Source organism: Aquila chrysaetos, chromosome 6 (assembly GCF_900496995.4).
Source record: "Aquila chrysaetos chrysaetos chromosome 6, bAquChr1.4, whole genome shotgun sequence".
Taxonomy (NCBI): Eukaryota; Metazoa; Chordata; class Aves; order Accipitriformes; family Accipitridae; genus Aquila; species Aquila chrysaetos.
The window spans coordinates 10,360,449-10,384,677 of record NC_044009.1 but is presented as its reverse complement, the minus strand read 5'-3'; the positions used below and the strand labels follow the sequence as shown (position 1 = coordinate 10,384,677).

General features: G+C 59.3%; 3 protein-coding genes and 17 non-coding genes across 21 annotated transcripts in view; 7 read left to right on the top strand and 13 right to left on the bottom strand.

The window, feature by feature from the left end:
* The window catches only part of COL6A2 (collagen type VI alpha 2 chain), a 31,803-nt gene extending 30,214 nt beyond the window's left edge, over positions 1-1,589 (top strand). The window contains exon 28 of the mRNA XM_030017753.1: positions 5-1,589. Within this exon, the coding sequence (XP_029873613.1) occupies positions 5-612 (608 nt within the window). The 3' untranslated portion in view covers positions 613-1,589. The remainder of the gene's footprint in view (positions 1-4) is intronic.
* Positions 1,590-4,155: 2,566 nt separating this feature from the next.
* On the bottom strand, positions 4,156-7,124 carry LOC115343364. The gene is made up of 4 exons (XM_030019227.2): positions 6,833-7,124; positions 6,309-6,344; positions 5,675-6,060; positions 4,156-4,487 (listed from the first exon to the last, which is right to left on the bottom strand). The coding sequence occupies exons 1-4, from the start codon at positions 7,052-7,054 to the stop codon at positions 4,295-4,297; spliced, it is 837 nt and encodes a 278-aa protein (XP_029875087.2). The 5' UTR covers positions 7,055-7,124; the 3' UTR covers positions 4,156-4,294.
* An 834-nt stretch (positions 7,125-7,958) lies between these two features.
* On the bottom strand, positions 7,959-14,609 carry FTCD (formimidoyltransferase cyclodeaminase). 2 transcript variants are annotated; one of them, XM_030019185.2, is made up of 14 exons: positions 14,102-14,609; positions 13,107-13,290; positions 12,598-12,726; positions 12,319-12,407; positions 11,906-12,085; positions 11,680-11,817; positions 11,237-11,368; positions 10,511-10,572; positions 9,603-9,732; positions 9,303-9,464; positions 9,007-9,050; positions 8,789-8,927; positions 8,301-8,396; positions 7,959-8,104 (listed from the first exon to the last, which is right to left on the bottom strand). In XM_030019185.2, exons 1-14 carry the CDS (start codon positions 14,153-14,155, stop codon positions 8,018-8,020), a joined length of 1,626 nt encoding a protein of 541 aa, XP_029875045.1. In that variant the 5' UTR covers positions 14,156-14,609; the 3' UTR covers positions 7,959-8,017. The 2 variants fall into 2 exon arrangements, with proteins under 2 accessions (XP_029875045.1, XP_040980555.1); XM_041124621.1 differs by lacking the exon at positions 13,107-13,290 and having other exon boundaries at positions 14,102-14,597.
* An 80-nt stretch (positions 14,610-14,689) lies between these two features.
* On the bottom strand, positions 14,690-14,771 carry TRNAS-CGA. Its single transcript has one exon. It is a non-coding gene; the product is annotated as a tRNA-Ser (tRNA).
* A 273-nt stretch (positions 14,772-15,044) lies between these two features.
* TRNAP-AGG lies at positions 15,045-15,116 on the top strand. Its single transcript has one exon. It is a non-coding gene; the product is annotated as a tRNA-Pro (tRNA).
* Positions 15,117-15,413: 297 nt separating this feature from the next.
* On the bottom strand, positions 15,414-15,485 carry TRNAA-UGC. Its single transcript has one exon. It is a non-coding gene; the product is annotated as a tRNA-Ala (tRNA).
* A 384-nt stretch (positions 15,486-15,869) lies between these two features.
* On the bottom strand, positions 15,870-15,941 carry TRNAP-CGG. The gene has a single exon. It is a non-coding gene; the product is annotated as a tRNA-Pro (tRNA).
* A 273-nt stretch (positions 15,942-16,214) lies between these two features.
* On the top strand, positions 16,215-16,296 carry TRNAS-CGA. Its single transcript has one exon. It is a non-coding gene; the product is annotated as a tRNA-Ser (tRNA).
* A 747-nt stretch (positions 16,297-17,043) lies between these two features.
* On the bottom strand, positions 17,044-17,115 carry TRNAA-UGC. The gene has a single exon. It is a non-coding gene; the product is annotated as a tRNA-Ala (tRNA).
* Positions 17,116-17,365: 250 nt separating this feature from the next.
* Positions 17,366-17,437, top strand: TRNAP-UGG. The gene has a single exon. It is a non-coding gene; the product is annotated as a tRNA-Pro (tRNA).
* Positions 17,438-17,700: 263 nt separating this feature from the next.
* TRNAA-UGC lies at positions 17,701-17,772 on the top strand. The gene has a single exon. It is a non-coding gene; the product is annotated as a tRNA-Ala (tRNA).
* A 266-nt stretch (positions 17,773-18,038) lies between these two features.
* On the bottom strand, positions 18,039-18,110 carry TRNAP-AGG. The gene has a single exon. It is a non-coding gene; the product is annotated as a tRNA-Pro (tRNA).
* Positions 18,111-18,631: 521 nt separating this feature from the next.
* Positions 18,632-18,703, top strand: TRNAP-AGG. Its single transcript has one exon. It is a non-coding gene; the product is annotated as a tRNA-Pro (tRNA).
* Positions 18,704-19,000: 297 nt separating this feature from the next.
* TRNAA-UGC lies at positions 19,001-19,072 on the bottom strand. Its single transcript has one exon. It is a non-coding gene; the product is annotated as a tRNA-Ala (tRNA).
* Positions 19,073-21,049: 1,977 nt separating this feature from the next.
* TRNAP-UGG lies at positions 21,050-21,121 on the bottom strand. The gene has a single exon. It is a non-coding gene; the product is annotated as a tRNA-Pro (tRNA).
* A 1,339-nt stretch (positions 21,122-22,460) lies between these two features.
* Positions 22,461-22,532, top strand: TRNAP-CGG. The gene has a single exon. It is a non-coding gene; the product is annotated as a tRNA-Pro (tRNA).
* Positions 22,533-22,973: 441 nt separating this feature from the next.
* On the bottom strand, positions 22,974-23,045 carry TRNAA-CGC. Its single transcript has one exon. It is a non-coding gene; the product is annotated as a tRNA-Ala (tRNA).
* A 219-nt stretch (positions 23,046-23,264) lies between these two features.
* On the bottom strand, positions 23,265-23,336 carry TRNAP-UGG. The gene has a single exon. It is a non-coding gene; the product is annotated as a tRNA-Pro (tRNA).
* Positions 23,337-23,566: 230 nt separating this feature from the next.
* On the bottom strand, positions 23,567-23,638 carry TRNAA-UGC. The gene has a single exon. It is a non-coding gene; the product is annotated as a tRNA-Ala (tRNA).
* A 171-nt stretch (positions 23,639-23,809) lies between these two features.
* Positions 23,810-23,881, bottom strand: TRNAP-CGG. Its single transcript has one exon. It is a non-coding gene; the product is annotated as a tRNA-Pro (tRNA).
* Between the last annotated feature and the right edge of the window lie 348 nt (positions 23,882-24,229).

Genomic DNA, 24,229 nt, shown 5'->3' with positions numbered 1-24,229 from the left:
GCAGAGCTCGCAGTGGCCCAGTGTACGCAGCGCCCCATTGACGTTGTCTTCTTGCTCGATGGCTCTGAAAGGATCGGGGAGCAGAACTTCCACAGGGCCCACCACTTTGTGGAGGAGGTGGCCCGACAGCTCACGCTAGCCAGGAGCAACAGCGACAACATGAATGCCCGGATTGCGCTGCTGCAGTACGGCAGTGAGAGGGACCAGGATGTGGTCTTCCCACTGACCTACAACCTGACGGAAATCTCCAGTGCCCTGGCGCGGATCAAGTACCTGGACTCATCCTCCAACATTGGGTCAGCCATCATACACGCCATCAACAACATCGTGCTCAGCCCAGGAGACGGGCAGCGACTTGCCCGGCGCAATGCTGAGCTCTCGTTCGTCTTCATCACTGACGGCATCACAGGAAGCAAAAACCTCGAGGAGGCCATCAATTCCATGAAGAAGCAAGATGTCATGCCCACGGTAGTGGCTCTTGGGAGTGACGTAGACATGGACGTCCTGCTGAAGCTTGGCCTCGGGGACCAGGCAGCCATCTTCCGGGAGAAGGACTATGACAGCCTCTCCCAGCCCAGCTTCTTTGACAGGTTCATTAGGTGGATATGTTAAATGAAGGGAGTGCACATGTCCTCCTCTCACCAGTATACACACCCCTGATATTACCTGTTTTATTTTCTTCCCTCTGTATGGTTGCTAGCAACTCTGAGCTGGCCCAGAACAGCTGCCCTCTGGGTCCTCCTTTCTAGCCAAAATTCAGAGCTCTTTTTTGATTTTCATGATGAAAAGTCATGTATCTCACATTTATGGTGCTAATTAAAACTAAGATCAAAGCAGGATACAGAGCCACACAACATATTTCTGTAAAGCTTTATACACACTAAGCCATGACTTGCGTACGTACTGTAATCCTAGGAGGGCTTATCAGAGAAGCGAGAAACCTTTCCAGTGTGGCAGGACAAATGATCATCTCTAGTTTTCAAAAACTCTCAATATCCCTCGGTGTCCTGTGAGGAGCTTTACAGTTGTGACATCCCCTGTTCTTTAGCAAACCTATTTCCAGATTATCTCATCTTTTTTGTTCTCTCGGTACTTCTGCCCTGAGAGGACCAAGTGAGTTTATGACACAACACATGCTGCTTGAAATGGTCAGCGACTTGCTTTCCTTTTGCATGGCCCTTGGTGGCTTGCTCCTCCTTCCCAGGAGCAACGGGATGGTGAGAGGTTTTGCTGCCTTCTACAGTTGTCTGCCGATGCTCCTTCTGGGGCTCTATCTATCCTAAATTTCACAGGTAATTTTTAAGATTTTTATTTTCCTGTGGGCCATATCTCCCTTGCTTCCTTCTGCCATTCCAACCTTCATCAGAACCTGTTCATTTATTATTGCATCCCAAAATCCTGGCTGAGCGGGGCAGCATGCCTCCCAGCATCTCACAAAATACTGGGCAGCTGCCCCAGCTGCCTCCCTGTCATCACAATGTGCTCAAAGTAACCATGGTGCCTTCTTCCCACTGGTATCTGCTGAGCAATGCCCAGATTTGAACTTGAATTGTGCTGTCTGCAAAAATAAACAAACTCTTTTCACCCTATCCTGAAAAAGCCTCTTTATTCTGTAGTTTGTCTCTTTTTTAAAATTATTTTTAGTGAGCAGCTGATTCTCCTGGTGCTAAGCTGGTAACTCCAGATAAGTTTGTACTCTGCCTCTCCTCGCAAATGCTGGAGCACAAGGGCAAGGGTCCCTGCAGCACAGAGGTGACAGGGCACTGCTGAGGACCTGAAGGACAACAGGACGCTGACAGGGCCCCCCAGCTCTCCCCGCTCTCTCCAGCAGTCCCCTTGCAGACCTGTTCCTCTGCCCCCTGGCCCCACACCCCTGCAGTGCCCGTCCGGACCATGATCTCTCAGCACGACAAAGACCATGCCTTCATTCCTCACCTGCTTCGTGTTCCTCACCAGTTTATGGGTGAGGAGAGATCAGGTGCCCCTTTGTGGTGGGTTGACCCTGGCTGGATGCCAGGTGCCCACCAAAGCCGTTCTATCACTCCCCCTCCTCAGCTGGACAGGGGAGAGAAAATATAACAAAGAGCTTGTGGGTCGAGATAAGGACAGGAGAGATCACTCACCAATTACCGTCATGGGCAAAACAGACTCAGCTTGGGGAAAATTAACTCAATTTATTACAAATCAACCAGAGTAGGGTAATGAGAAATAAAACCAAATCTCAGAACACCTTCCCTCCACCCCTCCCTTCTTCCCAGGCACAACTTCACTCCCGGATTCTCTACCACCCCCCCAGCGGCACAGAGGGACTGGGAATGGGGTTTACGGTCAGTTCATCACACGTTATTTTCTGCCGCTTCATCCTCCTCAGGGGAAGGACTCATCACACTCTTCCCCTGCTCCAGCGTGGGGTCCCACCCACGGGAGACAGTCCTCCACAAACTTCTCCAACATGGGTCCTTCCTACGGGCTGCAGTTCTTCACAAACTGCTCCAGCATGGGTCCTTTCCACGGCATGCAGTCCTTCAGGAGCACACTGCTCCAGTGTGGGTCCCCCACGGGGTCACAAGTCCTGCCAGAAAACCTGCTCCGTGGGCTCCTCTCTCCACAGATCCGCAGGTCCTGCCAGGAGCCTGCTCCAGCGTGGGCTTCCCACAGGGTCACAGCCTCCTTCGGGAACCCACCTGCTCCGGCGTGGGGTCCTCCATGGGCTGCAGGTGGATATCTGCTCCACCGTGGACCTCCATGGACTGCAGGGGGACAGCCTGCCTCACCATGGTCTTCACCACGGGCTGCAGGGGAATCTCTGCTCCGGCGCCTGGAGCATCTCCTCCCCCTCCTTCTTCACTGACCTGGGGGTCTGCAGGGCTGTTTCTCTTACCTGTTCTCACTCCTCTCTCCGGCTGCTGTTTTTCGTCTGTCCCAACTTTTTTTCCCTTCTTAAAAATGTTATCACAGAGGCATTACCACTATCGCTGATTGGCTTGGCCTTGGCTGGCGGCGGGTCCGTCTTAGAGCCGGCTGGTATTGGCTCTCTCGAACACAGGGGAAGCTTCCAGCAGCTTCTCACAGAAGCCACCCCTGTAACCGCCCCCCCCCCCCCCCCCCCCCGGCTACCAAAACCTTGCCACACAAAGCCAATACACCCTTTTTGAGGGGGTTGTGCCTTTCCCCACCACAAAGGTGGCATTGCACCTGAGTTGGGCTTTATCCGCACTTTCTTCAGCCCCTCTTGCATCCAACACTTGCATGTCTCAAGCCAGGACAGGGAGGCAGGGGAACCCTCCAAGGCTGGGGGCATTTCTGTGAGGTGGAATGGGGAGGAGAGGCTGGGCAGGGCGCATGTTGTGCACAGGGGACCCCAGGCACAGGGTGCAAAGGAGCCGGCAGCGTGGCTGCAGGGAAGGGTTCCGGGCATGGGCACAAGCCAGGGCAGGCACAGTGGTGGGAGCTGTGGCCATGCATGCTGCGGTGTCACTGCCGTGTTTTCCCTTCTTCAGGGAGGAGAGCTGTAGGGGAGCTTTGAGGGTCACAGGACAAAACATGACTGCATCCAGAGAGGAGCTGCAGAAGCAAAATCCCACTGCCCCAGCACATATACATGCCCAGCCAGTAGTGCAACAAGGATGAACAAGGCTGTGCTGGCAGTAAATCTGGGTGAGATGGGCTGCACCACCTCTTCTGGAGATTCCCTCTGCCACAGTGAGCTGCTCGTGTTTGTGCCACTGGGTCCAGCAGCCAGTCATACCGGCTGGCTGCAAAGCCTTCTTGATAGCAGGGCTGGGAAGGGTCCTCTTGAGCCATGACAGTGGGCAAAACAAAAATAAAACAGCAGAAAAAGCAGCCCCGTGTTAAAAATTTTGTAGTGAAAGCACTGCCAGGCTTTTCTCCTTTCCTAGCAAGCATGCTGCAGTCCCATGGCCATGGCTCAGGGGCTTCAGAAAGTGAGCTCACTACTTTTTCCTATTGATCATTACCCTGACATGGAGGATGGCAACGCATATAGTGCAGCAAGGGGAAAGTTACAGCATTCCCTGCCCAGCCCTTCTGCTACAGCTGGGAAAGCTCACACGAAATTTACGGACTTTTACGGGTGGTGGGATTGATGTTAGCAGCTGGCATCATTACCCAGGAAAAAACACGCAGACACCAGCAGACTGCAAACCAGCACGTGATGCTCCCCACACTGCTACCTGCAGCCTCGGGGATGACTCTCAGTGGGTTCTTCTGAAAGACAGAGGACAGAGCTGCTGCCCATCATCTCACAGCAATTCCAGGTCAAAGAATTTACAAGCTAAAAACAAGAAAAATCACTCAGCAGGCAAAACGCCGCTCTCAGAGAAAGGGGAAAGGAGCAGAGCAACATGCAGGTGGTTCCTGCGGGGTGTTCAGCTTCGTGTTTCGTCAATTCCCTGCCATGCGGGTGGGACACGTCCTCTTCAGTCAGAGTCAGAACTGCTGCTTGAGCTGCTTGAGCTGCTGGAGTGCTGGAGGAGATAAAAACAACTTTAGGATAGCACAGAAACAACCCTCTTTCACAACACTTCTTATAGGTGTTAATAATCCTGTGGTGGGTGCCTGTTCCCGGTGCCCAGCTGGGGCCAGGTTGAGCGTGCAGCAGTGGTACCTGCAGACCCACCTCTCCCCCGGTGTCTTTGCATGCCACCAAAAGGTGTGCCCTCAGGTTTCCATGCTGGCTGGATTGCAAGCTGGTAATTAGTTAATGTCAAGGCCCTGGGAACCATGCAGAGGGTGTGCCTGGGTGGGAGTCAGCACAGCACCATGGCCTCAGACAGCAAACCCCAGCTGGGACACCTTGACTTGAAGATAAAATAGTTAATAATGTCACTGCAATGTTTATCGCAATGCTGTTACAAACCACTTTTTAGAATTCAGAGCCATTATTTTTCTGCTTGGGGAATATAATTACGGGCATATTGTGGGAGAACTGTTTTTTTTATTATTATTTTACAAGACTATTCAGGCCAATTAAGCAACTTCAGAAGGGTCCTGCTCTCTGCCAGTGAGGGCAAATGTCAAAGCAGATCACTTTCCAAGCCTTTAAACAGCAAAAGGAGCTGATGGTTTGCTTTGTTTGGGAAATGCTCCTGCCTCGGATGGTGGAATTGGGGTCTTGTTTAGCAGTCCCGCATTCAGACCTACTCCGGATGGTGCCTGTCCCTGGAAAGGCATTTCCTGCAGCATCTCCTTTTACATCTCCTCCATTGCTTTTCCTTTTTTGGGTTTGGGTTTTTTGTTTTTGTGTGTGTGTGTGTGTGTTTTAAGAGGGAACCGAACTGCTCTGCTGCAGGACACTGAGCAAATGTCCCTTAATGGAGACATGACTCTCTCGGGTGAGCAGGACAAAGTCCTGGGATTTAATACATCACGTGGTGCACCCTGAGCTGTGTCACTGTTCTGAATGGCTTCAAGCAATGTCATGGATCGTGTTTCACAGGACTCACTTGAAATGACCCATGCTTGCCTATTTATTAAGCAAACAGGAGTCTCCGCGTCAAAAAAAAGCCACTGAGATGTTGGCAGCCCGCTCCAGCCACTGCGGAGCAGGAGGAGAGAGCCCCAGCTGCCCGAGCTGGATCCTGTGGCATGCATCAGGGGGGTCTGAAGGACCACAGCCAAAACTGGGAGGGATCCACTCCCGCCTCCCTCTTACCTTGCCTCCATGGTGCTTGGAGTGCTTCTTCTTGTGCTTCTTATGGTGCTTCTGATGGCAGTCAGGGGGGCACGGTGGGGGGTGCCCATGGGGGTGATGCCCTGGTGGGGGGTGCCCAGGGGGGTGATGCCCTGGCAGGGGGTGCCCATGGGGGTGCTGCCCTGGCAGGGGGTGCCCATGGGGGTGATGTCCCGGCGTGTAGGGGCCAGGTGGAGAGGGGCCACAGGGATAGCCACCTGGGGGTCCCGGGGGATAGGTCCCAGGGGTGCCAGGCGGCACTGGAGGGTAGCCAGGGTAGGGACCTGCTGGAGTGCCAGGACCAGGGTATCCCGGAGCAGCAGGTGGGCAAATTTGCACTTGGGGTGGTGGCACCCCTCCGGGCGCACCTAGGAAGAAGAGGGGAGCTGTTAGCAAGCAGAGCCAGGCTCTTCCTGGACAGGCAATGTGGGGAGCTGGTGTAGCTGAGCACCCAAAGGACCCCTCCTGGTCTACCATCTCCTCACAAATAATGTCCCACTCCCCTCTGGTATGCAGGTAATCCCCCCAGGTGCCTGTGGCGATTCCACTGAGCCCCTCTCTGAGCCCCAATGGCTGTGTGGTACCCACAGCCCTGCCCAGCCCCGCAGCCCCTCACCTGGGTTGGGGTTCCACATGCTCTGTGGCCCTCGAGCTGTAAGGGAAGAGAGGCACCATCAGTGATCCCTCACAGCACCTCCTGTCATGGGGTTGTCATCACCCTGCCAGCAGCCAGGGCCCAGCTCCTCTGTCCCCCGTGTCTGCCCCGGGCACAGAGACCATGTTTGCTTGCCCAGGAGTGCCGCCCCCCCACAGACCCCAACAGCCACCCTGTCCCTTTGGGTGACAGCACCAACCCCGAGAGTGACTGTCCCTACCTCTGTGCACCCTTAAAGACCGGCCATGTCGTTTCCATTGTTGGTGGAAATAATAAACCAACCCCAGCCCAGCCCGGGTGCCCAGCCCGTGTCCTCGTGGACCACAAGGGGCTGGGGACACCGTGTCTCGGTGCAGCGCCAGCCATGGGGACGGTGCACCCGGACCCATGGGTGCCCATGCTCCCACTGCCCCTGTGCTCCCCAGCTGCCCTGCACCCCACCAGCCACTGCTGCTGCCTTGGGCAGCTGCCTTCGCTCACCCAACCTGCAGAAAAGCTCCCAGCAGAGGCAATGCCGGCAGCACCCTTCGAAAGCGCCGCTGCCAGCAGCACCCCCAATCGTCGTCCTTGGCACGGCTCTCCCGGGGTGGCGGGTACCCGCTAAATACCAGGGCCCTGCCCGGGTGAGGAGGGGTGCGGCGGGCAGGGGTGACACCACAGAGTGGTGGAACTGGCCGCACCACTCCCTGTGCCACGGCCGTCACCATGGGCACATAGGAAACGTCAATACGCCACTCCCAGCTGGCACAAAGGTCCCACAGGGCTGATAAAAACAGGGGACGGAGGGTGGTGGTTTCACCTCCCAGCGTCAGGTGATGAGGCGAGTCAGGCGTCCCCACCATGAACCCTGGCTCAGTGATTCCAGCATGGGCACAGTGTCCGGGGGCGGGGCGGGCTGGCATGGGGGGTCACCCTCCCACAGGCACTGCTGTGGGACAGCGGGGCTCAGGGTCCAGCTCATGACTCCCTGTGACACTGCTCAGGGTGCTACCATGGTGTGTGGGTGGAGGAGGTGATATCTGCTGTCAGACCCGGTCAACAGAGACAGAAGGCAGGGCTGGATGCCCCAATGCTCAGGTCTTCCTCTTGGGCGTCTATGAGGAAGGGGCAGAGCTCGTCCCATCCCGTCCCCATCTCCCCACTAACACCCCTGATGCTGCCCTGCATTTAGCAGCGCTCCCTTCCTGGGCCAGTGAGCAATGCAATGGGCTGGTCTTGTCATGCACCATCAAAAAGACACCTCGCAGAAAGGGACTGCGCCAGGTCTTGCCCCAGCCCTGCAGGTAGAGGGGTGTCTCGGGACGGAGTTTTGGACACAGAAACACACAGGGGTGTACAGGGTCAGGAGGTGCCCATGCACGGGGATCTCCTCCCAGGCAGCACCATGGGGTCCCTGCCAACCCCTCCATTGGGATTCCTGGGGCCCCAGGCACTGCCAGCCCAGCCAGCTCTTTCTGCACCAGGGATTGGGGGATGGAGGCTGGGGTCCAAGCCCCAGACAGCAAAAAGCACCCTTGGCCAGAGAAAGGCCAACAGGGGACATGACATCAGGATCTACCTGAGCAGAGCAGCTCACCCGAGGTGGATACCGAAGGAGCCCAGGCAGGGACGTGCATGTTTCCCAGCTGTATTTGCCACTGCAGAGCCCCCAGCCCATCCCTGAGCCCCTCTCAGGCCCCCCGCTCCTCCAGCAGCGCCAGCACGAGCACCGAGCCTTGCTTCGCCTCCTCCAGCAGCCCAGAGACCTTCTGTGACATCTGCATGGGAAAGGAGAAGGTGCATCATTTGCCACTCAACAGGACAGAAGAGCCATCCACCGTCCACCCCATGCATCCCACTGGTGGCAAAGGGAGGGGGTGCCCGGGCATGAGGAGTCCCAGGGGCTTCAACTCCATCTCTGTCCCACCTCATCCCCACTACCAGGGCCAGGGCACACGCATGGCCCCTGCTTACCGCAAGCTTGAATTTCTCATCCGTTATGTCTTTGAGGTTGATCATGACGTTGAAGTAAGCTCCAAACACAGCTGCTTCCAGCATTTTGGCTCCCACCTAGGAAAAGAGGGTTGCGAGAAGCTCTCCTGCTGAACCAGAGCACCACCATACAGTCCTTACGCTGCAGGACTCCCACCCTCCATGACCCAGCAGCATGCAGTGCTTTCCAACTCAGTATTTTCAGGATGTGGCTCCAGCAGTGGGAACCATTCACGGCCTTGCCACGCAGGTGAGAAACTCAGGCAAGGGCTGGTGGCAGTCAACTGTCCTACAAGGGTTGCAAGCTGCCAAAAAGTTAGCGAGTGGAAACCACTGGCCAGTTTGGGAAGTGCAGCTGGAGAGAGGCATCCCGGAGGTCAGGACACAATGGGACACCTTGCAGGGAAAGGCAATGAGCCCAGCAGTCTCCAAAGCCCCAGCCAGGGCAGTGCCTGAACCCAGGGCCATACCTGGACGTCAGATTTGCAGGCCAGGTTGCAGTGGTGTGCCAGCTCCTTCAGAGCAGGCCAGAGCCCGCTCACCTTCTCTGCCAGGGCACAGGGGACCCTCACGGCTGTCTTCAGCCCCTGTTGCATGGCAGCTGTGCGTCTGGGACAGGGACAGCACCGGGGTAAGTGCTCAGTGGCCATGCTCCCCCAGTCTGCAAGTCCCCACCAGCTCAGCTCACCTTTCCCGCTCTTCAGGGGTGCTTTTTGGCAGCTTCATAGCTTCCTGCAGGCAAAGAAAAGCAGATTTGATGCCATTTGCTCCAAGATCCCGCATGCCTTGCATCGGGGCCAGGGCAGACCTGATAGCGCCCATGCTCTTGCAAACCTCCTTTAGGTGATGCTGTCCCTTGCCCTGGCTTGGATCAAGATCACAGCTCTGCTCCTAAGGACACTGGGGTGCAGCGATGCCGGCTCCCCTCCCAGCTGGAAAGCCCCCCACTTCCCCACAGGATGTCTGCCATCAGTGGGACCTCACCATGTAGCTGCTGAAGGCACGGGAGTCGGCGTCCACCATTGCCACCAGCTCATCCATGGCCTGGTGGAAGGGGGGGATCAGCTTCCTCATGATGGGGTCCAGCTCCTCAAACTGCCGCTTCCCATAGCTCATCAGCCCCACCATGCAGCCTAGTGCCGCTCCCTGCAAGCACACAGGGGTAAATACTTCAGCAGGACACAGCACCCGCCACTACCGCCGTGCTGACTCCCCTCGGGGTCTCAGCACACCTAGAGGACGCCCCAGGCAGGCAGAGACCCCATCCAGGTGTGGGGCATGTACCAGGGCAGCTGCGGCTGCAGACACAGAGCCTCCTCCTGGCGCTGCCGACCTCCCACCGACTGCTCGCACGAAGGCACCCAGCGGCTTGGCCACCAGACCACTGTCCACCTCTCCTGCCTGCACCAGGTACCTGTGGCACAGTGGCCCTGTAGATCAGAGGTCCCCAGGTGCAGGGACACCCACCACCACCACTGGGTCCCTTCTCACTGGGCACTGCCCTCTCCAACAATTTTTCATCCACCCCTTGGCTCTGAGGGTGGTTGAGAAGGGGGCTAGCCCAAAAAACCCAGCAGGAGGGTTAGGGAGAGGACAAGGAGTCCCATGGGGACAGACAGATAGCTGGGGAGCACATGTCCTGGTGGTGTGGGGGGTTGGTCTGCATTAGACAGGGTGGGCTCATGCAAACGGCATTTGGTGGGACAGAAACATGCTTGCAGCCATGTCCCCAGGCGGGGAATGACAAGGACATAAAGTGCACGTCCTGATTTCACCTCAGCACAGGTGGATTTCCCTTCCTCTCCCCCCACAGACATTCATTTTACACCAGGTGCTGCAGCACAGCATCTCTCCTCGATGGGCAGCGTGTGAGCCGGAGGCAGTGAAATGTGGGCTGAGGACTGGGTGGAGGATTTAACGCATACATGGTCAAGTTTGGCCACGAAACCTGCTTCCACTGCCTGCCCGAGTGACCTGGAGTCCCCCCAGCCCACATTCACAACCATCAGCATTTGGGAGCAGGGACCACCCCACGCCTGCACAACACCCAGCAGAGATGTCCCTTGGGTTTGAAAAGGAGCTGGGTGCAGGCACCACTCTCAAAAGCAGCTGAGTGCAAGATACAGGCAGTGGGATCCCCCCATCCAGGCAGGGATGGGCACCATGATGAGAAGCAGGATGGGAGTCCCTACTCGATGATGCGCTCCTGGGGATGAAACGGAGACAGGGAGTCCAGGCCCAGCCGGCTGACCACCTGCAAGGAGCAGCACCTCTGCGTCAGCCCCATTGTGATAAGTCCCATTGCATCCTCATTCCCTGCTGTTAATTAACCATGGGTGATCCAGCCCTAGGACAGAGTTGCTCAGGCCACCACCCAGGGTGAGGACAGCTGGCGTCACCAGCCTGTCCCATCCCAGACTTGGGGGCAGCACGCAGCCACCTACAAATGACTGGAAACTACACCGATAAATAATTAGCTTGCTCTTATCTAGCACGTTGCCCATAGGGTGGAAAAGTCCCTCCCTCCTGCAGCTGAAAAACAGAGTCTGACTCCTTGTTTCCAGCTTACGCCAGTCCTGTTTCCCATAACACCACACACTGCCCTTGAGCTCCAGGAAGGTCTCCTTCCCCTCCTGGCCTCCATGCAGGCAAGCTGGGCAGCTGCTGCCTACATTCTGTCCTCATGGGATGGGGTCTCTGCTCCCTGAGCATCTCAGCATCCTCAGGACAATAAAGCAACTTGTTCCACTCGCTGTGTCCTCACAGCTTGCCAGGCACCATCCCTGGAGACAAGTGTCATGCCTGGGGGCTGCCATGGTCCCAAATCTCTGCTCAGTGCCACTTTGGGAGGCTGGGGCAGAGGGAGTGTCTCTCTTATGATCCCACCCTTGTCTTGGGACCAGGAGGAGCCACGTTACCAGCCTGATCTTCTGTTCCTCCTCCAGGATGAAGAGTTTTTCCTTCTTGATGTAAAATTCAGCCGTGTCCAGCATGGCCTTCTTGGGGACTAGCCCCACCAGCTGGGACCCCACCACAGGGAGTTTCAGTGCCTGCGAAGGACATCAGAAACATGACTGTCCCCAGAGCCACCTGGCCTGCTGCCACTACCACCCCAGCCTGGCAGACCTTCCCAGGACCTGGGGAGCTCATGGAAAAGCCTTCAGTGGAAGATCTGGGGGCTAGCAGCAAGTTGCTGAGCTTTTGGGGTTTTCGTGCTATTCAGAACTCTGCACGGCTTAGCTGAGCTGAGTGCGAGATAAAGCAGAGCCTGATCTGGGGATGGGCAGAAAAACTTGGAGGGAGACATCCTCTGCAAAGCCCGCATTGAAAAAAGCGTGGTGTGCTACCCCATGCCACCCACCTCTGCATCTCGGCAGACCTCCTCGTAGACAGTGTGGAGCGGTGTGGTCTCAAAGTCCAGCAGGTTCGTTGAAACCTGGGCTATATTCTCTTCCTCCAAATACCAGCCAATGCCCTGCACCTTCTTCAAGCGCCCAGGCTGCCAAGACCCATCATAGTCAAGGCACAGCCCAGGAAATGCGGATGCAAGCAGGTCTGCATCCGGCGTGCTGCCGGCACAGGGCTACCTGGTCGGCACCACGACCCTGCTCACGGAGATTGAGGGCGATGCGGTGAGCCAGCTCCTTGGTGCACAGCAGGTTGATGTTGTACGCAATAAGGAAGGTCCGGGCGCCTGTCACCGTGGCCCCCCACCGGGGGACAAAGGTTGGGGGCCCAAAGTCAGGAGCCCACTCTGGTTTTGCAAGCTGGGGAGGAGAGTGCATGGGCTGGCACCGCTGAGCAGCACGAGCCACCCTCCCAGGTATGGCATCTCCCTCCCCAGCTGGCATCTGCCACGACCACCTCCATGTTCAGCAGCACCCAAAGTGTTTCATCAGCTCCTCTCGGTGCGAAGCGACTATGCCAGTCCCCAAAGCTGGGGAGGTGCAGCGTGGCTCTACCCAGCCCGTGACACCCAGCCAGGTGCTGCCAGGCTCACCTTCTCGGGAAGTGCCTCGTACTCTCCAGCACGGATGGCGGGCAGGGCTTTCCTGCTCTCCTCCCGTGCTGCCTCTCCGTACAGGTAAACTGCAAGACAGAGCTGGGGGTGAGCACTGCCAGGCAGGGGCTGGCGGCACATCACCTAGCAGGGTCTGGTTTTGCCGATTGGGGAGCAAACGCCATTTGGTTAAGCTTTTGCAAAAGGTGTACAGTTTCTCCACAGCTGGAAGCTTGCGGGTTGGGATGGGACAGGCAGAGGTTCCTGGCCCCAACTCACCAGGCACCCCCAGCTCCGCTGCCAAGCGCTGCCCGAAGACGTGGGCGCAGGTGACGCACTCCTCCATGCTGACGTTCATCACTGGCACAAAGGGGCACACGTCCAGGGCCCCCATGCGAGGGTGTTCACCTAGTGATGGGGCAGATATAAGGATGGGAGCTGGGAAGGGCAAGCAGACAAGGAGGGAGGACAGCCCTTTCCCAGCCTCTTTTGCAGACTGGGCACTGCCGCCACAAGGAAAATTGAGTTTGTGGCAGTAATGTCTACTCCAGCCCAGGGACAGGAGGGATTCATCCTCTCTTCATCAAGAGGATGAGCAAGAGCTTTGCATGGTTCCAACACCATTCATCCCAGCAGCGCCGCTGGCTGCAGGTGCAGTAATGTGCTGTGCTTGGCCACCAGCAGCTGATTTTAGCTCCAGCCATGCAAGGTGCACCTGGAGCCAACCACGCACCGCAGCTGAGGGATGCTCCGCACCTGATCAGCTCCTGTGCTGCCCCCAAGCTCACCTGTGTGCCGGCTCATGTCTATGAGCTGCCCAGCTATGCGGGCCGCACTCAGGGCTCCTTCAACGATGGCCTCGGGGGACCCCACAAAGGTGTAGACAGTGCGGTTGGTGGAGGCGCCGGCGTCCACGTCCAGCAGCACGCAACCTGGTGTCCGGGAGATGGCTTCCCCCAGTGCATTGATCACCTGCGGGACAGTGGAGGGGGGCAAGACAGCTGAGTCGGCCAGACTTCCACCACAGCCCCAGCTTCACAGGGTGGGGGATGCCATTTCTCAGGTCTCCCCCTTCCCACCAGTGCTGGGGTTGGGGATGACCCCAAGATCAGTGGGGATGCAACCTGGCACGGCAGAGGATGCAGGATCCAAAGGCACAAGCATCCCACTCCTACCCAGGATTGTTGAGACACCGCTGGCTCCCAGCGAGCCCCAAACCCTCCATGGTAGGGGAGAGACACCCAGCTGCTGCTGCACATTGGAGAGCACCATCACAAATTGCCGTTCCTGAGGATACTGTCCCCTGCCAGCTTCAAAAGAGATTTGGCTCTGCAAAGCCTGTTCCCTGGGGGAAGCAGTGCTTTACTGCAATTTTGGGTTTGCTGAACTCCCCTGCCCACAGGAGGGCCAAAGTTCAGCCTAGGGCTGATGGCCAGCACAGATCCCATTAACCTGGACGGTGTATTTTGGCACAATAACTGCAAGCGATAATTCCCTAAGGGGATATGCCAGACCACTCTGAGCCCTCAAGCTACAGCAACCTGCAGGCAGTGGGAAGGGGGTAGGTCTGAGCCCCCACTTCTCACTGAGGTGCCAAAAGGGAGCAGGGGCTGCCTTTGGGCATTTTCACCATTAGCCAGGCAGGGAAACGTGCACAGCACTTCAAAGGAGGCAGGGCAGAGTCTGGCAGCAGGTGCTGCCTGCACAGCCCCTCCACGGGGGCAGCCCAGCCATCAGCACCCCAGCATCGCCCACCCCTCAGGCCCTCCGCGCGCTCCCTCACCTCCTTGTTATTCCCCTCTGAGAAGTTGGGGACACACTCCACCAGCTTGGCCATGGTACCAGGTCCTGCCTGCACCCTGCAGTCCCACGCTCAGCTCCTTGTGCCTGTGGGTTTGCCTGCCCTTTCCAGTCCCACTGCAGAGAAAAAAACCTCCCAGCACGCAACCTGTTGCCTCTTCCCTGAGCCGGGTTTCTCATTAACTGCATCGATCAGCGGCCAGGAGTCAGAAAGGGTCTTGGATAAACAACATGGTACTGTCCCTTCTGTGTCTGGAGCAACTCTGGGCATAAGGGTGCTGCCTGCTTGCCAGGGCCAGCCGTCAACACTAATTACCCACGAGTGCCAATTAATTGCTAGGAGAAGGTGATGCCACATGAAGAAAAGCATCTGCTGTGTCCAGCACCGTGCTGTGGCTAACGGATGGGACAGCCTGATCCTGCCCAGGCCACAGCGACAGGACAACCAGCACTCTGAGATAGCAGGGGACAGGAAACCCAATGTGGGTACCCCAGGATCCCCAGTGTTGGTGGGGGAAAGATGGTCCTCAGGATCCCCACTGTTGGCACCCGGGCAGGGGGTAAAATCTCTCGCTGTGAGCAGGATTCGAACCTGCGCAGGGAAACCCTATTGGATTTCGAGTCCAACGCCTTCACCCCTCGGCCATCACAGCCCCCGTCCTGGGCACCTGGGGGGGACACCTGCCCCCTGCCACAGGCACCCCCTGGCCCCCCTGGGTGCCCCTTTTCCTGGGAAGCAGGAATTCTTCAGGGCGGCCGGTGCATCCCCGCACACACCCTCAGCCCCGCTCTGCTCCCCAGGACCCGGTGGCAGGGCCCGTCGCCAAAAAGCAGCTCCTGGTGCCGCGGGGTCCCTGGGCAGCAGTGCCCCCCCAGCACCCCATTGCCCGGCACAGGGTGGGGGTGCCCGGGCAGCTGCGCACCCCGGCTCGTTGGTCTAGGGGTATGATTCTCGCTTAGGGTGCGAGAGGTCCCGGGTTCAACTCCCGGACGAGCCCTCCTTTTGGGCACCCACCACCCCACTCCCACACAGCTGCTCCCACCACCACCGAAATTCACCCCGAGAGACACCCTGAGCCTCATGGGGAAGGGACACAAGGTGCCTCCATACCCCGCAGCACCCAGGCAGGGGAGGGAAAGGGCTGTGGGCATTCCCTGCAGCCTGTATGTAGGTGCTGGGAAGCATCCCCAGGCCAGCCGTGCCCACTGGCAGCCCCAGAGCTTTCCTAGGGGACCTGGAGGGCTCTGGCAGCCGCACAGCTGGCAGGGAGGGGGTCTGGGGAGGCAAAAGGACATGGAGATGCTGGGGGTTGAACCCAGGGCCTCTTACATGCAAAGCAAGTGCTCTCCCGCTGAGCTACATCCCCTCTGCATGGGCAGGGGTGGGGCTCTGGGCAGCTCTCCTCACCCCCCCACCACTGCCCCACTGCCCACTGCTCACCCTGCTCTCCCCCCACGGCCCTGACCCCAAAAACAGACCCTCGGGGCACACGCTGATGGCAGCACCCGCTCTGCTCTACCGTGCCCAGGGCTGCCTCCAGCTGCCCTTTCCCACCCCCTCCTCCATCCACCTCCCTGCCCATGCCCCTGGCAGTCCGTCGCTGCTGGCTCTTGGGGGTCCATCCTGCCCACCGGGACGTGCCAGACAGGACCTGGCACCGGCCCCTCTGTGCAGGGCACCGCTGCCCTCGCTGTGCCCCGGTTGTGCCATGGTCCCACGCAGTGCTGGGGAAGGGGGGTGCCCAAAAGGAGGGCTCGTCCGGGAGTTGAACCCGGGACCTCTCGCACCCGAAGCGAGAATCATACCCCTAGACCAACGAGCCGGGGTGCGCAGCTGCCCGGGCACCCCCACCCTGTGCCGGGCAATGGGGTGCTGGGGGGGCACTGCTGCCCAGGGACCCCGCGGCACCAGGAGCTGCTTTTTGGCGACGGGCCCTGCCACCGGGTCCTGGGGAGCAGAGCGGGGCTGAGGGTGTGTGCGGGGATGCACCGGCCGCCCTGAAGAATTCCTGCTTCCCAGGAAAAGGGGCACCCAGGGGGGCCAGGGGGTGCCTGTGGCAGGGGGCAGGTGTCCCCCCCAGGTGCCCAGGACGGGGGCTGTGATGGCCGAGGGGTGAAGGCGTTGGACTCGAAATCCAATAGGGTTTCCCTGCGCAGGTTCGAATCCTGCTCACAGCGAGAGATTTTACCCGCTGCTATGGGTGTCGGACTGGTGCTGGGGGGAAGCGGGGGCGGGAGGGGGCTGGCGTCCCCAGCAGCCCCCCAGCCCTGCACCTCACCTTCTCCTCCCTGGGAAGCAGCTCCCGCACCAGGGAACCTGCTCCCTAACAGTGCCGGGAGAGCGAGGCAACTTAGGGCAGGGAGCCATAGACCACTTGCCCTGGGGCCAGGTGAAACCCTCCCCTCTGAGGGGGGACCCACCAGAGAGGCTGAGGACACACAGCCATGGGGTGTCAGGGGTGAGTTTATCTGTAGATGCTTTTACCAGTGGGCCAGCTGGGACCCACACTGAGCCCACGGCTGTCGGGTAAAGGGGGAGGGCTGGGGAGCCCAACACAGGCTTGGGGTACGGTTCCACCTTCCGATGGGAGAGGACCTGGGTCCAACCCCCAGAGGAATCCTCCCCTTGGGCAAAGCCTGCCCTGCTTTGGGTGATACAGAGCTCATTTGGGGCCAGCTGTTGGCTTTCGTTGCTTGTTCCCCCCGACAGACACCGCAGCACTGGGGCAGGTGAGGGCAGCTGCCTCTCTCGGGGGTCCTGGCGTGGGTTGCAGACAACACTGTGCCCACCACGCATCACTGCTGTCCCCCCGAGTCCTGGGCCAGCTGTGCCCGCTGGCAGCCCCAGGGCTTTTCTGGGGGGCCTGGGGGGGCTCTGGCAGCCCCACAGCTGGCAGAGAGGGAGTCTGGGGAGGCAAAAGGATGTGGAGATGCTGGGGGTTGAACCCAGGGCCTCTTACATGCAAAGCAAGCGCTCTCCCGCTGAGCTACATCCCCTCTGCATGGGCAGGGCTGTGTCCAGGGTTCCCTGCTCTGCCCCATCGTCCAGCTGCCCCCACGGCCACTGTGGCCAGGGCACTTGTGTGTTGTGGCCACCTCCAAACACCTGCCCCTCATCCTGGGCACAGTGAGATAGATTTGTGGGCTCCAGGCTGTGCCAGGGGCAAAAGCCAGCATCAGCCACTCTCAACAACACACAAAATTGTGGGGCACAGAGGCTGGGGGGTGCATTGGGGTGCAGCACCCCGGCTCGTTGGTCTAGGGGTATGATTCTTGCTTTGGGTGTGAGAGGTCCTGGGTTCAACTCCCGGACGAGCCCTCCTTTTGGGCACCTGCCTCCCTCAGGTGGGACTGTGGCATAACCAGGGTAGGATGACGGCAGCGGTGCCCAGCACAGAGGGGTTGGTGCCACGTCCTGGCTGAGTGCATCCCCGTGGGTAGGATGGACCCCCAAAATCTGGCAGTGCATGCCCCAAGGGTCTGTTTTTGGGGTCAGGGCCATGGGGGCAGAGCAGGCTGAGCGGTGGGGCAGTGGTGGGGGGTGAGGAGAGCTGCCCAGAGCCCCACCCCTGCCCATGCAGAGGGGATGTAGCTCAGCGGGAGAGCGCTTGCTTTGCATGTAAGAGGCCCTGGGTTCAACCCCCAGCATCTCCATGCCCTTTTGCCTCCCCAGACCCCCTCCCTGCCAGCTGTGCGGCTGCCAGAGCCCTCCAGGTCCCCTAGAAAAGCTCTGGGGCTGCCAGTGGGCACCTACAGGCTGCAGGGAATGCCCACAGCCCTTTCCCTCCCCTGCCTGGGTGCTGCGGGGTATGGAGGCACCTTGTGTCCCTTCCCCATGAGGCTCAGGGTGTCTCTCGGGGTGAATTTCGGTGGTGGTGGGAGCAGCTGTGTGGGAGTGGGGCGGTGGGTGCCCAAAAGGAGGGCTCGTCCGGGAGTTGAACCCGGGACCTCTCGCACCCTAAGCGAGAATCATACCCCTAGACCAACGAGCCGGGGTGCGCAGCTGGGACCCAGCCCCAATCCTGTCCCCCACGGCCCCGGGCACCGCACACGCCAACCGGTGCCCAGCGCAGGTGGGGGCTGCCCCGGGGCACTGCCCTCTCCCTCCCCTCTGCTCTCGGGCCATCGGCTCCCCCAGCCCCCCAGGGACGTGGCACAGGACGATGATGGGGAGCCTCCTGGCATCTTGGGAACATGCCACTTCCTGACCTAGCCCAGGGCAAAAGCCTGGAAAACCTTGCGGGGGGCCTGTACCCCTCCTACCCTGTGCACGCCTGGGTCCCCCCGTCCCAAAGGGTCCCTGTTGCTCCCTTTTCCTGGGAAGTGGGAATTCTTCGGGGTGGCCGGTGCATCCCCGCACACACCCTCAGCCCCGCTCTGCTCCCCAGGACCCGGTGGCAGGGCCCGTCGCCAAAAAGCAGCTCCTGGTGCCACGGGGTCCCTGGGCAGCAGTGCCCCCCCAGCACCCCATTGCCCGGCACAGGGTGGGGGTGCCCGGGCAGCTGCGCACCCCGGCTCGTTGGTCTAGGGGTATGATTCTCGCTTAGGGTGCGAGAGGTCCCGGGTTCAACTCCCGGACGAGCCCTCCTTTTGGGCACCCACCGCCCCACTCCCACACAGCTGCTCCCACCACCACCGAAATTCACCCTGAGAGACACCCTGAGCCTCATGGGGAAGGGACACAAGGTGCCTCCATACCCCGCAGCACCCAGGCATGGGAGGGAAAGGGCTGTGGGCATTCCCTGCAGCCTGTATGTAGGTGCTGGGAAGCATCCCCAGGCCAGCTGTGCCCACTGGCAGCCCCAGAGCTTTTCTAGGGGACCTGGAGGGCTCTGGCAGCCGCACAGCTGGCAGGGAGGGGGTCTGGGGAGGCAAAAGGGCATGGAGATGCTGGGGGTTGAACCCAGGGCCTCTTACATGCAAAGCAAGCGCTCTCCCGCTGAGCTACATCCCCTCTGCATGGGCAGGGGTGGGGCTCTGGGCAGCTCTCCTCACCCCCCCACCACTGCCCCACTGCCCACTGCTCACCCTGCTCTCCCCCCACGGCCCTGACCCCAAAAACAGACCCTCGGGGCACACGCTGATGGCAGCACCCGCTCTGCTCTACCGTGCCCAGCGCTGCCTCCAGCTGCCCTTTCCCACCCCCTCCTCCATCCACCTCCCTGCCCATGCCCCTGGCAGTCCGTCGCTGCTGGCTCTTGGGGGTCCATCCTGCCCACCGGGACGTGCCAGACAGGACCTGGCACCGGCCCCTCTGTGCAGGGCACCTCTGCCCTCACCATTGTCACGTCCCAATTTCTCTGGATGAGGACCCAGGTTTGCTGATTCCCAGATCAGGATCAAGGCGAAACGACACCAGGGATCATTTAATTCACAATACCCAAATTTTATTTGCTCACAACAAGAATTGGCATGCTCACCACCAAAATTGGTATGCTCACAACAAAAATTGGCATGAAACTATATCATTAAACTGTGTAACATTTGCTAACCCTGTGTCCTAGTTTCAGCTGGGATAGAGTTAGTTGTCTTCCTAGTAGCTGGTATGGTGCTATGTTTTGAGCTCAGTATGTGAAGAATGTTGATAACACTGATGTTTTCAGTTGCTGCTAAGTAGTGTTTAGACTAATGTCAAGGATTTTTCAGCTTCTCATGCCCAACCAGCGAGAAAGCTGGAGGGGCACAAGAAGTTGGCACAGGACACAGCCAGGGCAGCTGACCCAAACTGGCCAACAGGGTATTCCATACCATGTGACGTCCCATCCAGTATAGGAACTGGGAAGTGGGGGCGGGGAATCGCCACTTGGGGACTAGCTGGGTGTCGGTCAACGGGTGGTGAGCAATTGCACTGCGCATCATTTGTACATTCCAATCCTTTCATTATTGCTGTTGTCATTTTATTAGTGTTATCATTATCATTATTAGTTTCTTCTTTTCTGTTCTATTAAACCGTTCTTATCTCAACCCGTGGGTTTTGCTTCTTTTTCCCGATTTTCTCCCCCATCCCACTGGGTGGGGGGGGGAGTGAGTGAGCGGCTGCGTGGTGCTTAGTTGCTGGCTGGGGTTAAACCACGACACCCTACATCACCAAACATATACTACAGGCCTTGCTTATTTGGGAATCAGTTCAGGGAAGACAATGAGAGCCCTCCCATTGAGTCACGAGGTTCAGAGCAGACCCCCTTGCTTTCTAGACTCCTTCTCAGAGAGGAGCCTAGGGGCAGCTGGATGCACTCCTAGTCCCAGACTTGGTCAACGGTTTATGTCTAAAGGGATGACATGTAGGGATTACAGAAGAGAGAAGAGAGCAAGAGGGGAGAGAGGGGAGAAGAGAGAGAGATAAGAAGCGGGGGTGTGGGGGGAAGAGAAGAACAGAGAGAGGTCACCGGTCCTGTGTCCAGCGTTCGTTCAGTCAGCCGAGGGGTCCTGTTCCGGTGGGCACGCACGGGTCTTCAGTTTCTGTTCTTTTATCATCCTTGCTCCTCCTTCGGGCGGGCACTCGAACTCATTAGGCTAATTAGGTGTCTTGAGCAGTTTGTGAGCCTTTGGGAAATAGGTCTGTGGGCTTGGGGGTCGTTTGGGGAGTAATTTCCCCTTCCCTGCAGACGTGATCTTTGGCCATGGATGGTGAGCTGCCCTGCTCAGCATATCAGAACAGCACATCAGAACAGGGAGCTGTGCACCCTCCGGCACAGCCCGCCCTCCCCTCCCCTCCCCTCCCCTCCCCCTCCTGTTGCTGATGGGAGCTGATCCGCTTCTCTTCACCCGGGGTTCCCTGCTAGGCAGAGTTCCTTGTTATGCAGAGTTCGTTGTTAAGCAGAACTTGCCCCACCACAATGGTTAAGACATTAACCCTTTCACTCCCTCACATCCGTGCCCCGGTTGTGCCATGGTCCCACGCAGTGCTGGGGAAGGTGGGTGCCCAAAAGGGGGGCTCGTCCGGGAGTTGAACCCGGGACCTCTCGCACCCAAAGCGAGAATCATACCCCTAGACCAACGAGCCGGGGTGCTGCACCCTATTGCACCCCCAGCCTCTGCATCCCACACACTTTTGGGGGGACAGCTGAGGCTGTGTGTGTCCCTCGGCACACTCTGGGAGCACGGAGGTCCCTCTTGCTGTGGCCGGTCCATGGAGCCAGCACCTGGTGGTGGCCATGGGGCATCAGTGCCCAGCATCTCCAATTCCCCACCATCTCCGGGGGTTTTCCTCTTCCCAACCATCTCCCTGGCTCTTGCAGAGGTGGAAACGGCCGGTGCTTTGCAGCGTCAGCCCCTGCCTTTCTTCCTGAATGGGGGGTCCCCAAAGCTGATGTCCCCCTCTGACCTGGCTTTCTCTTTGCTCCCAGAAGATCCCTGTCGCTGCTTCTTTACCCAGCCCCCCGGAGCTGCTGACCATGGGGTTTGGGGGTTTGCAGGCACTGGGTGTCCCTTCGGTGCCCCAAGCTGTCAACAGGGATGGATCTGGGCCAAGCCAAGAGTACGGTTTTCTGGACTCAGACCCTGGGTCAGCAGCTGCTTATAGCTGTGCCAGGGTGGGCAGCTGAGCTGCTGTGGGAGCCCCGGCTGCAGTGCCACCACCGTGCCGCACCCTGCACCGCAGTCCTGGGCAGAGCTGCCTATCGCAGATGCCCCCTTGTCCATGCCCCATCCCCATAGGGGCTGTGCCCAGTGGTGGGGGGCCAAAAGGAGGGCTCATCTGGGACTTGACTCTCTCACACCCTAAGCAAGAATCATACCCCTAGACCAACGAGCCAGGGTGCACAGCTGCCCGGGCACCCCAATCCTGTGCCAGGCACTGGGGTGCTTCAAGGACAGCACTGCCCAGGGATGCCAGGGTGCCAGACACCCCTTTTCAGGGACAGGCCCTGCAGCCAGGCCCAGGGGAGCAGAGCGGGACTGAAGTTGTGTGTGGGGATGCACTGGCCACCACAGGGACTTCACCGCTTCCCAGGAAAAGGGGGCAGCAGGGACAGGTTGCAACAGGGGGAGGCAGAGGTGCACATGGAGCCCTGCAATGCCTCAGACTGGGGCTGTGGTGGCCCCAAGACAGGAGAGGCACAGGATCCCCTGGGGTTTTGCAGACATGGGAGAGGGGAGCAAACAGCCACTAAGGGGAGCGGGGTGGGGAGGTGTGGACCGCTTTCCCAAGATGCCAAGAGGCTCCCCATCATTGCCCTGTGCCACGTCCCTGGGGGGCTGGGGGAGCCGATGGCCCGAGAGCAGAGGGGAGGGAGAGGGCAGTGCCCCGGGGCAGCCCCCACCTGCGCTGGGCACCGGTTGGCGTGTGCGGTGCCCGGGGCCGTGGGGGACAGGATTGGGGCTGGGTCCCAGCTGTGCACCCCGGCTCGTTGGTCTAGGGGTATGATTCTCGCTTCGGGTGCGAGAGGTCCCGGGTTCAACTCCCGGACGAGCCCTCCTTTTGGGCACCCACCGCTGGGCACAGCCCCTGTGGGGACAGGGCTCAGATGGGGGGACGCTGCCCAGCACAGGGGGACAGGCGGCCTCCCCAGCTCAGCCATATCCCCTCTGCTCGGATGGTCCCGCCAGTGCCAGGAGTGAAGTGCTGCCCACTCTTTGCCCTGTGGGCAAAGAGACACGGCTCAGCCATGGCCTGGGCTCGTCCACTCCTGGGTTGGGAAAGGGCTGTTGGGGCAGAGCGGGGCCCTGCTGCCACCACATCCCTCTGGGCAGGTCTGCCCAGGGTCAGAGACGGATAGCAGGGAAAGGAAATGGCCACCGGGATTCCAGGGAGCAAGGATGAGAAACCCTGGTTCAAGAGGGAGACCAGCTTTGGGGATGTCCCATGCAGCCAAAACTGGTATGTTTCCTACTGGAAGTTTTCAGGAAGGAAAAGCTGGAGATGCTGGGGGTTGAACCCAGGGCCTCTTACATGCGAAGCAAGCGCTCTCCCGCTGAGCTACATCCCCCTGCCAAGGGGGTGCCTGGGCAAGCTGTACTGTCCCTGGCACTGCAGCGGCAGCATCCAAGCTGCTAAAACCAGTGCCAGCTGAAAGAGAAACCCTGTGGCCAGAGCACGGGGTGCCGTTTGCAGGCAGGTGGGGGATACACTGCGCTGACTCTCCTCTACCAGGTCAGCAGAGAGCAGCATGGATGCAGTCTCCAAAGGAGGGGTTGTCCCAAAAGGAGGGCTCGTCCGGGAGTTGAACCCGGGACCTCTCACACCCAAAGCGAGAATCATACCCCTAGACCAACGAGCCGGGGTGCTGCACCCCTTTTGCAGCCCCAGCCCCTCTGCCCCCCACATTTTGGGGTTAGGGATGCAGCTGAGGCTGTGGTTTTCCCCCAGCACACCTGCAGCCTACGGGTGCTGGGAATCAGCTACAGGCCAGCCCTGCCCACTGGCAGCCCCAGAGCTATTTTAGGGGACCTGGGGGGCTCTGGCAGCCGCACAGCTGGCAGGGAGGGGGTCTGGGGAGGCAAAAAGGCATGGAGATGCTGGGGGTTGAACCCAGGGCCTCTTACATGCAAAGCAAGCGCTCTCCCGCTGAGCTACATCCCCCTGCAGCAGCAGCACCTCGCTGCTGGCTCTTGGGGTTCAATCCTGCCCAAAGGGACATGCCCAGCCAGGTCATGGCACTGACCTCGCTGTGTAATGTACCACTGCCCTAATCCGTGTCCTGCTTATGTCACAGCCCCATGCGCCACGAGGGAAGGTGGGTGCCCAAAAGGAGGGCTCGTCCGGGAGTTGAACCCGGGACCTCTCGCACCCGAAGCGAGAATCATACCCCTAGACCAACGAGCCGGGTCAGCACTACTTGTCCTGTCCTTGGCCCCTCTGCTCCACCCACCCGTGGTGCTGGGCACAGGGTGATGGTTCCTGGGTGTCCCCATCTCCCACCACCACCCTTCAGAGACCTATTTCACATGGTCCCAGTGCTAATGATCTCCCTCTCCCCTGCCCCACGAGTGCTGGGGTGGCTCTGTGACAAGGGACAGGAGCTGTGATTGCCGGGTTACTAGCAAATTCCCCCAGCCATTCTTTTTTCCCATCTTGCAGGTGCTGCCAACCCTGCGAGGGGGTCAGCAGGGTGCTGGTGCTGGTACTCCCATGGGTGCCATGTGGGGCAGGCCTGGGAGGACAGCTCCTGGG

What these genes read in the sequence shown, in the direction of transcription:
- LOC115343364 (XM_030019227.2), bottom strand. Translation starts at nt 7,054, where the DNA reads ATGGTGACGGCCGTGGCACAGGGAGTGGTGCGGCCAGTTCCACCACTC. An exon ending in TGCTGGGAGCTTTTCTGCAG is followed by an intron (nt 6,345 to 6,832) that starts GTTGGGTGAGCG and finishes CTTCCCTTACAG; the next exon opens with CTCGAGGGCCACAGAGCATG. An exon ending in CCAAGCACCATGGAGGCAAG is followed by an intron (nt 4,488 to 5,674) that starts GTAAGAGGGAGG and finishes TATCTCCTCCAG; the next exon opens with CACTCCAGCAGCTCAAGCAG.
- FTCD (XM_030019185.2), bottom strand. Translation starts at nt 14,155, where the DNA reads ATGGCCAAGCTGGTGGAGTGTGTCCCCAACTTCTCAGAGGGGAATAAC. An exon ending in CCCCAGGAGCGCATCATCGA is followed by an intron (nt 9,733 to 10,510) that starts GTAGGGACTCCC and finishes ACTGTGCCACAG; the next exon opens with GTACCTGGTGCAGGCAGGAG. An exon ending in CTGCAGCCGCAGCTGCCCTG is followed by an intron (nt 9,465 to 9,602) that starts GTACATGCCCCA and finishes GTGTGCTTGCAG; the next exon opens with GGAGCGGCACTAGGCTGCAT.